Source organism: Myotis brandtii, unplaced genomic scaffold (genome assembly GCF_000412655.1).
Source record: "Myotis brandtii unplaced genomic scaffold, ASM41265v1 scaffold2636, whole genome shotgun sequence".
NCBI lineage: Eukaryota > Metazoa > Chordata > Mammalia > Chiroptera > Vespertilionidae > Myotis > Myotis brandtii.
In genome coordinates this window covers 20,070-29,952 of record NW_005360034.1, presented here as the reverse complement: position 1 = coordinate 29,952, position 9,883 = coordinate 20,070, and the positions used below count along the sequence as shown (strand labels likewise).

The following is a 9,883-nucleotide window of genomic DNA, read 5'->3' as shown; positions in this document are numbered from 1 at the left end:
GGGCCTGAGCCCTGTCCAAACCGGGCACTTCCTGGGGCCGACATGGCCCAGCCACAGCCCAGCTGCCTGCACACCACGTTGGCGTCGTTGGTGTCCCACCCGTCGTCACACACGGTGCCCCAGGAGCCTCGGTAGAGGACCTCCACGCGGCCCTGACACCGGTCACCGCCATTTACCAGCCTCAGGGCCAAATCCGAATCGGTCCGGAATCCTAGAGGACGGCACAAGGACACCTCCTCCATGTCTGTGCTGAGCTCCAGGCCTGAGGCAGGTTCTTGACTCAGGGCCTAACTCAGGCCACGCCCAAGGGCAGGCGGTCATCTTTGGACACGCACAGAGGTTCATCTCCATCACAGGGAAAGGGTCGGGATGTCCTGTCCTGCCAGGTCTAAGGATGTCCTAGTTAGGGAGCCCCAGGATTGCCCGTGGGGTGAGGACAGCCCGCGTATCCACCAGGGCCACACAGGGTGGAGGTCCATGGCTCCGGGATCAGGCCAAGACCATGGCCTCCTTGTCCACTCTTTTCTTCTCCATGGTCCTGCCTCACTTGAGGCAAAGCCCTCGGAGGGGATGGGACCTCTGTCAGACATGATAAGACAGAGACTCACACCCCCTGAGGCTGAGCCAGCACAGGGGTCTCAGCACGTGCCAGGTGGCCTTTAGGGCTGTTACTGAGCAAAGGGGAGGGTCCTGGCTGAGCCTCCTCCCAGAAGCCCACTGGAGACAAGTCATCAGCCACCCATGTCAGACAAGGACCTGGTCAGAGACCCTCCTCTGCTTGTCCACAGGGACAAAAATGAGGATGGCCCACGGGGAGCCTCTTCCTCTCATGTTCCATCCCGGGCGTGATTCAGAGGCAGAGAGGGGCCCTGAGAGGTTTAAGGGTCCTGTACCTGTTGTTGTTTGAGTAGAGGCAGTTGTGGTTGGAGTTGTGGAAGAAGTTGTCCATGCATCTGGAAGAGAAAACAGAGAAGAAGGGCATGGTGAGGCCTCAGGAAAGGAGTCCTTCCCATAGGGTGGGTCAGTCAGCGTGACTTTTCCATGTGCCTCCTGCACGTGCTCCCTGCCTGTCCATAGCCTCCTGCTCCGCTTGATCATCGGGGTGAAAGTCCTGGGAGAGACCAGCCTCATCCCTCCAGGTCTATGACTGCCATGTTCCTCCCCATCAGAAGACCTTTCCCATCTCTCCTCCATGAGCAAGGCACTCACTGGTGGGCTTGATATGTTGGCCTGACTCTGAAGGTTGGATAGAAAGAGTCAGGGCCTGGTGAGTGAACCTGGAGGCAAACACAGGTCCCACTACCCAGAGGACCCTCATCACATGTTCACTGCCATCCCCGGGCACTGTCTCTGCCCCCTTGGGATGCAGTGGCCATGCTGGCCTTCAGGGTGCGGCAGGTGTGACAGTAGGAGAGAACCCAGAAGCTTGCTGTCCCATCATCAGAAAGGCAATGGGCATCAGTGTCCACTATCCCATAATACCCTCCTCAGCCTGGAGTCACGGGGCCACCTTCATGGAAGGGGGAGGCACTTCTTGACCATCGGCCACTCTTCCCCCGGGACGGCCGCCAGTATCTGATGAGAACTCAGAAGGAGGAAGGACAAATAGAGTCTTTGTAATCCCCCCAACCCCATAGTTAAGGAGACAGAGGGCAAAAGTGTGGTCCAGATGGGGTCCAAAGAGCCATGGGTCAGCTGCAGAGGGCCGACAGGCAGAGGGGGAACAGGAGAGAGGGAGTTCCAGGAGTGGTGGCTGGGACTCACCTGGCCAGGATGTGGAGGCCTGAGTATCTGTGGGAAGAAAGGGACAGTCAGACACCAAGCTCTCAGGTGCCCAGCCCAGATCCCGGGTTGGTGACCCTCAGCTTCTACAGACGCTGTGCACATGGCATCAGGGGGGACATGGCAGTGTGCCCCGCACCTCATAGTTCTTCCAAAGCCACGCCCTCTGTCTCCTGCCATTGCCTGTCTCCCTGAGCCTGAGAACTCCTGTCCAGAGTATGGAAGCCAGTGTCATTCCTAGGACAGGCCATCAGGGTCCTGGTGTTGACCCCAGAGTCTGAACGGGTAATGACCCCACCAAATGGGGTCAATCAATATGCACACTGATTTCTCAGCCTAGACCCATTCTGCTAAAGGGAGTTTACACCCATTTCAAGTCTTTTCCATGGGGTAATGCCCCATCATCCCCAAGGCTCCCATTGGCTCCTTCCATTCATTGGCCACCTGCCATCTCCCACCTCCCCCTGCTCCCTCCCACTCTCTCTGTCCTTCACAAAGGACCTCTGTGCACTCAGGGTGTCCCCTCTGCATCACTATCTTGGAGTCCCCAGGTGACACCGTCCTCACAGAGGGTAGGAGCTCACCAACCCCCACACCCAGGGGCCAGCTGCCCTGGTGGAAGCCCCAGACACCCTGCAGGTGGGAGTGAGCTGGCCCCGGGGGCACAAGGCCAGGCTCCTCTCTGTGCTCAGGACGCTGCCTCTTGGGCATGAACACGGAGCTCAGGCCCCTTCGAGCCAGTTCAAGGCACTGCCTTCAGGATGCTGGGCGCTGGACACACCTATCTGACCTGTATTCTGAGCAGGTGACCTAGCACTTGAGAGCCTGTGGCCCTGAGTCACTCCAGTGCCTGGGGGACAGTACGAGGCTCATGGGGGCCCTGGCCTGGGGAGTGGGCGTGTTCTCAGCAGCATCAGCCCAGAAGGGCCACCAGGGACGGGTAGGGACGCACCTGAGCAGATGACACAAGCGTCCTCTCCGTGGTTGCAGTTGTGGGAGTTCCAGCCCCTGTGCGGGCAGCTCCACAGGTAGGACTCATGCCCTGAGCAGCCCAAGTCGTCCAGCACGATCGGGCCTGAGCCCTGTCCAAACCGGGCACTTCCTGGGGCCGACATGGACCAGCCACAGCCCAGCTGCCTGCACACTACGTTGGCGTCGTTGGTGTCCCAACTGTCGTCACACACGGTGCCCCAGGAGCCTCGGTAGAGGACCTCCACGCGGCCCTGACACCGGTCACCGCCATTCACCAGCCTCAGGGCCAAATCCGAATCGGTCCCGAATCCTAGAGGACGGCACAAGGACACCTCCTCCATGTCTGTGCTGAGCTCCAGGCCTGAGGCAGGTTCTATACTCAGGGCCTACATCATGGCTATGCCCAAGTGCAGGCGGTCATATTTGGACACCCCAGGGGTTCATCTCCATAACAGGGAAAGGATTGGGACGTCTTGTCCTGCCTGGTCTAAGGGTGCTCCAAGGAAGGGAGCCCCAGGATCGCCAATGGGGTGAGGACTGCCCCCGTATCCACCAGGTCCACCCATGGTGGAGGTCCATGGCTCCAGGGACAGGCCAAGACCATGGCCGCCTTGGCCAGTTATTTATTCTCCATAGTGCTGCCTGAATTGAGGCAAGGCCCTCGGAGGGAATGGGATCTCTGTCAGACATGAGAAGATAGAGACTCACACCCCCAGAGGGTCAGCCAGCACAGGGCTCTCAGTAGGTGCCAGTGGCCTCTAGTGCTGCTACTGATCAACGGGGTAGGGTCCTGGCTGAGCCTCCTCCCAGAAGCCCACTAGAGACAAGTCATAGGCCAACCATGTCAGAAAAAGACCTGGCCACAGGGACAAGAATGAGGATGGCTCATGGGGAGCCTCTTCCTGTCAGGTTCTATCCCGGGTGTGATTCAGAGGCAGAGAGGGCCTCTGGGAAGGTGATGAGTCCTGTACCTGTTGTTGTTTGAGTAGAGGCAGTTGTGAAAGGAGTTGTCCATAAATCTGCAAGGGACAACAAAGAGAATGGTAGTGGTGAGGCCTCAGGAAAGGAGTCCTTCCCAAAAGGGTGGGTCGCTCAGCGTGACTTTCCCATGTGCCTCCTGCACATGCTTCCTGCCTGTCCACAAAACTCCCACTCTGCTGGATCATCGGGGTCGAATGCCAGGGAGAGACCAGCCGCATCCCTTCACGTCTCTGACCACCATGATCCTCCCCATCAGAAGTCCTTTCCCATCTCTCCCCCTTGAGCCAGGCACTCATTGGTGGCTTGAGGCTTTGGCCTGACTCTAAAGCTTGGATAGAAAGAGTCAGGGCCTGGTGACTAAACCTGGAAGCAATCACAGGTCCTGGTACCCAGAGGACCTTCATGACATGTTCACTGCCATCCCCGGGCACTGTCTCTGCCCCCTTGGGATGTGGGTGTGACCATGCTGGCCCTCAGGGTGCGGTAGGTGTGAGAGGAGGAGAGAACCCAGAAGCCTGCTGTCCCGTCATCAGAAAGCCAGTGGGCATCAGTGTCCACTATCCCACAAAGCCCTCCTCAGCCTGGAGCCACGGGGCCACCTTCATGGAAGGGGAGGCACTTCTCTGACCATCAGCCGCTCTCCCCAGGATGGTCGTCAAGTATCTGATGAGAACTCAGAAGGAGGATGGACAGACAAAGTCTTTGGAATACCCCCACCCCAATAGATAAGGAGACAGAGGGCAAAAGTGTGGTCCAGATGGGATTCAAAGAGCCATTGGTCAGCAGGAGAGGGCCGACAGGCACAGGTGGGCAGGAGAGAGGGAGTTCCAGGAGTGGTGGCTGGGACTCACCTGGCCAGGATGTGGAGGGCTGAGCAGCTGTGGGAAGAAAGGGACAGTCAGACCAAGCTCCCAGATGCCCGGCCCAGATCCCGGGTTGGTGAATGGAGAGAGCCGACCGGCAGAGGTGGGCAGGAGAGAGGGACATCCCAGGAGAGGTGGCGGGACTCACCTGGCCAGGATGTGGTGGTCTGAGCAGCTGTGGGGAAAAAAGGACAGTCAGACACCAAGCTCCCAGGTGCCCGGCCAAGATCCCAGGTTGATGACCCTCAGCTTCTACACAGGAAGCTGACGCAGTGCACATGGCGTCATGGGGGACACAGCAGTGCTACCCCGAACCTCCCAGTCCTTCCAAAGCCACTGCCTCACTCCCCTGCCATCGCCTGTCTCCTTGAGCCTGGGGACTCCTGTCTAGTGTATGGAAGCCAGAGTCATGCCTGGGACAGGCCATCAGGGTCCTGGTGTTGACCCCAGAGGGTGAACGGGGAATGACCACACAAAATGGGGTCAATCAATATGCACAGTGATTTCTAAGCCTAGACCCATTCTGCTAAAGGGAGTTTACACACATTTTGAGACTTTTCCATGCGGTCATAATGCCCCATCCCCAAGGCCCCCATTGGCTCCTTCCATTCATTGGCCACCTGCCATCTCCCACCTCCCCCTGCTCCCTCCCACTCTCTCTGTCCTTCACAAAGGACCTCTGTGCTCTCAGGGTGTCCACTCTGGGTCACTATCTTGGAGTCCCCAGGTGAACCGTCCTCACAGAGGGGAGGTGCTTACCAACCCCCACACCCAGGGGCCAGCTGCCCTGGTGGAAGCCCCAGACACCCTGCAGGTGGAAGTGAGCTGGCCCCGGGGGCACAAGGCCAGGCTCCTCTCTGTGCTCAGGACGCTGCCTCTTGGGCATGAACACGGAGCTCAGGCCCCTTCGAGCCAGTTCAAGGCACTGCCTTCAGGATGCTGGGCGCTGGACGCACCTATCTGACCTGTATTCTGAGCAGGTGACCTAGCACTTGAGAGCCTGTGGCCCTGAGTCACTCCAGTGCCTGGGGGACAGTACGAGGCTCAGGGGGGCCCTGGCGTGGGGAGTGGGTGTGTTCTCAGCAGCATCAGCCCAGAAGGACCACAGGAATGGTAGCGACGCACCTGAGCAGATGACGCCGGCATCCTCTCCGTGCCCACAGTTGTGGGAGTTCCAACCATTATGTGGACAGCTCCACAGGTAGGACTCGTGCCCTGAGCAGCCCACATCGTCCAGCACGATCGGGCCTGAGCCCTGTCCGAACCGGGCACTTCCTGGGGCCGACCTGGCCCAGCCACAGCCCAGCTGCCTGCACACCACGTTGGCGTCGTTGGTGTCCCACCCGTCGTCACACACGGTGCCCCAGGAACCTCGGTAGAGGACCTCCACGCGGCCCTGACACCGGTCACCGCCATTCACCAGCCTCAGGGCCAAATCCGAATCGGTCCCGAATCCTAGAGGACGGCACAAGGATACCTCCTCCATGTCTGTGCTGAGCTCCATGCCCGAGGCAGGTTCTTGACTCAGGGCCTACCTCATGGCCACGCCCAAGGGCAGGCGGTCATCTTTGGACACACACAGGGGTTCATCTCCATCACAGGGAAAGGATCGGGACGTCCTGTCCTGCCAGGTCTAAGGGTGTCCTTGTTAGGGAGCCCCAGGATTGCCCATGGGTGAGGACAGCCCGCGTATCCACCAGGGCCACCCATGGTGGAGTTCCATGGCTCCGGCCACAGGCCAAGATCATGGCCTCCTTGGCCACTTATTTCTTGTCCATGGTCCTGCCTCAAAGCCCTCGGAGGGGATGGGACCTCTGTATGATGTGAGAAGACAGAGACTCACACCCCCTGGGGCTGAGCCAGCACAGGGCTCTCAGCAGGTGCCAGGTGGCCTCTAGGGCTGCTACTGAGCAAAGGGGAGGATCCTGGCTGAGCCTCCTCCAAGAAGCCACTGGAGACAAGCCATCAGCCACCTATGTCAGACAAGGACCTTGTCAGAGACCCTCCTCTGGCCCCACCCCCTTACAGGGCAAGGATTCGGATGGCCCATGAGGAGCCTCTCCCTGTCAAGTTCCATCCCGGACAAGATTCAGAGGCAGAGAGGGGCCCCGGGAGGTTTAAGGGTCCTGTACCTGTTGTTGTTTGAGTAGGGGCAGTTGTGAAAGGTGTTGTCCATGCGTCTGGAAGGAACAACAAAGAGAAAGGTTGTGGTGAGGCCTCAGGAAAGGAGTCCTTAAAAGGGTGGGTCGCTCAGCGTGATTTTCCCATGTGACTCCTGCACGTGCTCCCTGCCTGTCCACAAGCCTCCCACTCGGCTGGGTCATCGGGGTCGAAGGCCTGGGAGAGACCAGCCACATCCCTCCACGTCTCTGACCGCCATGTTCCTCCCCATCAGAAGACCTTTCCCATCTCTCCCCCTTGAGCCAGGCGCCCACTGGTGGCTTGAGGTGTTGGCCTGACTCTGAAGGTTGGATAGAAAGAGTCAGGGCCCGGTGACTGAATCTGGAGTCAATCATAGGTCCTGGTACCCAGAGGACCCTCATCACATGTTCACTGCCATCCCCGGGCACTGTCTCTGCCCCCTTGGGATGCGGGTAATACCATGCTGGCCCTCAGGGTGCGGCAGGTGTGACAGGAGGAAAGAACCAGGAAGCCTGCTGTCCCGTCATCAGAAAGCCAGTGGGCATCAGTGTCCACTATCCCACAAAACCCTCCTCTGCCTGGAGCCACGGGGCCACCTTCATGGAAGGGGAGGCACTTCTTGACCATCAGCCGCTCTCCCCACGGACGGCCACCAAGATTCTGATGAGAACTCAGAAGAAGGATGGACATACAGAGCCTTTGGAGTCTCCCCACCCCCATAGTTAAGGAGACAGAGGGCAAAAGTGTGGTCCAGATGGGGTCCAAAGAGCCATGGGTCAGCTGGAGAGGGCCAACCAGCAGAGGTGGGCAGGAGAGAGGGACATCCCAGGAGAGGTGGCTGGGACTCACCTGGCCAGGATGTGGAGGGCTGAGCAGCTGTGGGAAGAAAGGACAGTCAGACCAAGCTCCCAGGTGCCCGGCCCAGATCCCGGGTTGGTGACCCTCAGCTTCTACACACAGAGCTGACGCTGTGCACATGGCCTCGGGGTGGACACAGCAGTGCTGCCCCGAACCTCGAAGTCCTTCCAAAGCCACTCCCTCTGTCTCCTGCCATCGCCTGCCTCCCTGAGCCTGAGGACTCCTGTCCAGTGTATGGAAGCCAGTGTCATGCCTGGGACAGGCCATCAGGGTCCTGGTTTACCCCGCCAGTGTCATGCCTGGGACAGGCCATCAGGGTCCTGGTGTTGACCCCAGAGGGTGAACGGGTAATGACCCCACCAAATGGGGTCAATCAATAAGCACACTGATTTCTCAGCCTAGACCCATTCTGCTAAAGGGAGTTTACACACATTTTGAGACTTTCCATGGGGTCATAATGCCCCATCCCCAAGGCTCCCATTGGCTCCTTCCATTCATTGGCCACCTGCCATCTCCCACCTCCCCTGCTCCCTCTCACTCTCTCTGTCCTTCACAAAGGAACTCTGTGCTCTCAGGGTGTCCCCTCTGGGTCACTATCTTGGAGCCCCCAGGTGACACCGTCCTCACAGAGGGGAGGTGCTTACCAACTCCCACACCCAGGGACCAGCTGCCCTGGTGGAAGCCCCAGACACCCTGCAGGTGGCAGTGAGCTGGCTCCGGGGGCACATGGCAGGCTCCTCTCTGTGCTCAGGACGCTGCCTCTTGTGCATGAACACAGAGCTCAGACCCCTAGGAGCCAGTTCCTGGCACTGCCTTCAGGATGCTGGGCGCGTGGACCCTCCAAGCTGACGTTTAGCCTGAGCAGGAGACCTAGCACCTGGGAGCCTGTGGCTCTGAGTCACTCCAGTGCCTGGGGGACAGTATGAGGCTCAGGGGGGCCCTGGCGTGGGGAGTGGGTGTGTTCTCAGCAGCATCAGCCCAGAAGGACCACAGGAATGGTAGCGACGCACCTGAGCAGATGACGCCGGCGTCCTCTCCGTGCCCACAGGTGTGCGAGTTCCAGCCCCTGTGTGGGCAGCTCCACAGGTAGGACTCGTGCCCTGAGCAGCCCACATCGTCCAGCACGATCGGGCCTGAGCCCTGTCCGAACCGGGCACTTCCTGGGGCCGACCTGGCCCAGCCACAGCCCAGCTGCCTGCACACCACGTTGGCGTCGTTGGTGTCCCACCCGTCGTCACACACGGTGCGCCAGGAACCTCGGTAGAGGACCTCCACGCGGCCTTGACACCGGTCACCGCCATTTACCAGCCTCAGGGCCAGAGCCGATTCGGTCCCGAAATCTAGAGGACGGCACAAGGATACCTACTCCATGTCTGTGCTGAGCTCCATGCCCAAGGCAGGTTCTAGATTCAGGGCCTCCCTCAGGCCACGCCCAAGGGCAGGCCGTCAGCTTTGGACACACACAGGGGTTCATCTCCATCACCGGGAAAGGATCGGGGACATTCTGTCCTTCCAGGTCTAAGAGTGTCCTAGGTAGGGAGCCCCAGGATTGCCCATGAGGTGAGGACTGCCCCCCATATCCACCAGGGCCACCCAGGGTGGAGGTCCATGGCTCCGGGGACAGGCCAAGGCCATGGCCTCCTTGGCCACCTATTTCTTCTACATGGTCCTGGCTGACTAGAGGCAAAGCCCTCAGAGGGGAGGGGACCTCTGTCAGACATGAGAAGACAGAGACTCACCCCCCTGAGGGTGAGCGAGCACAGGGTCTCAGCAGGTCCCAGGTGGCCTTTAGGGCTGCTACTGAGCAAATAGGAGGGTCCTGGCTGAGCCTCCTCCCAGAAGCCCACTGGAGACAAGTCATCAGCCAACCATGTCAGACAAAACCTGGTCAGAGACCCTCCTCTGGCCCCACCCCCTATAGGGCAAGGATGAGGATGGCCCACGTGGAGCCTCTTCCTGTCAAGTTCCATCCCGGGTGTGATTCAGAGGCAGAGAGGGTCCCTGGGAGGGTGAAGGGTCCTGAACCTGTTGTTGTTTGAGGAGAGGCAGTTGTGGATGGAGTTGTCCATGCGTCTGGAAGGGACAACAAAGAGAAAGGCCATGGTGAGGCCTCAGGAAAGGAGTCCTTCCCAAAAGGGTGGGTCGGTCAGGGTGACTTTCCCATGTGCCTCCTGCACGTGCTCCCTGCCTGTCCACAAGCCTCCCGCTCGGCTGGGTCATCGGGGTCGAAGGCCTGGGAGAGACCGGCCGCATCCCTCCACGTCTCTGACCGCCATGTTCCTCCC

The 9,883-nt window shown here is 59.6% G+C and overlaps 1 protein-coding gene across 1 annotated transcript in view; it reads right to left on the bottom strand.

Moving 5' to 3' along the window:
* LOC102245419 (deleted in malignant brain tumors 1 protein) overlaps positions 1 to 9,883 on the bottom strand; it is a 30,938-nt gene that overhangs the window by 14,342 nt on the left and 6,713 nt on the right. The window contains exons 8-18 of the mRNA XM_014541128.1: positions 9,624 to 9,671; positions 8,609 to 8,938; positions 7,590 to 7,616; positions 6,731 to 6,778; positions 5,724 to 6,053; positions 4,747 to 4,773; positions 3,726 to 3,773; positions 2,735 to 3,064; positions 1,765 to 1,791; positions 894 to 953; positions 4 to 211 (exon numbers count right to left, since the gene is read on the bottom strand). Coding sequence (XP_014396614.1) covers positions 4 to 211; positions 894 to 953; positions 1,765 to 1,791; positions 2,735 to 3,064; positions 3,726 to 3,773; positions 4,747 to 4,773; positions 5,724 to 6,053; positions 6,731 to 6,778; positions 7,590 to 7,616; positions 8,609 to 8,938; positions 9,624 to 9,671 — 1,483 coding nt within the window. The remainder of the gene's footprint in view (positions 1 to 3; positions 212 to 893; positions 954 to 1,764; positions 1,792 to 2,734; positions 3,065 to 3,725; positions 3,774 to 4,746; positions 4,774 to 5,723; positions 6,054 to 6,730; positions 6,779 to 7,589; positions 7,617 to 8,608; positions 8,939 to 9,623; positions 9,672 to 9,883) is intronic.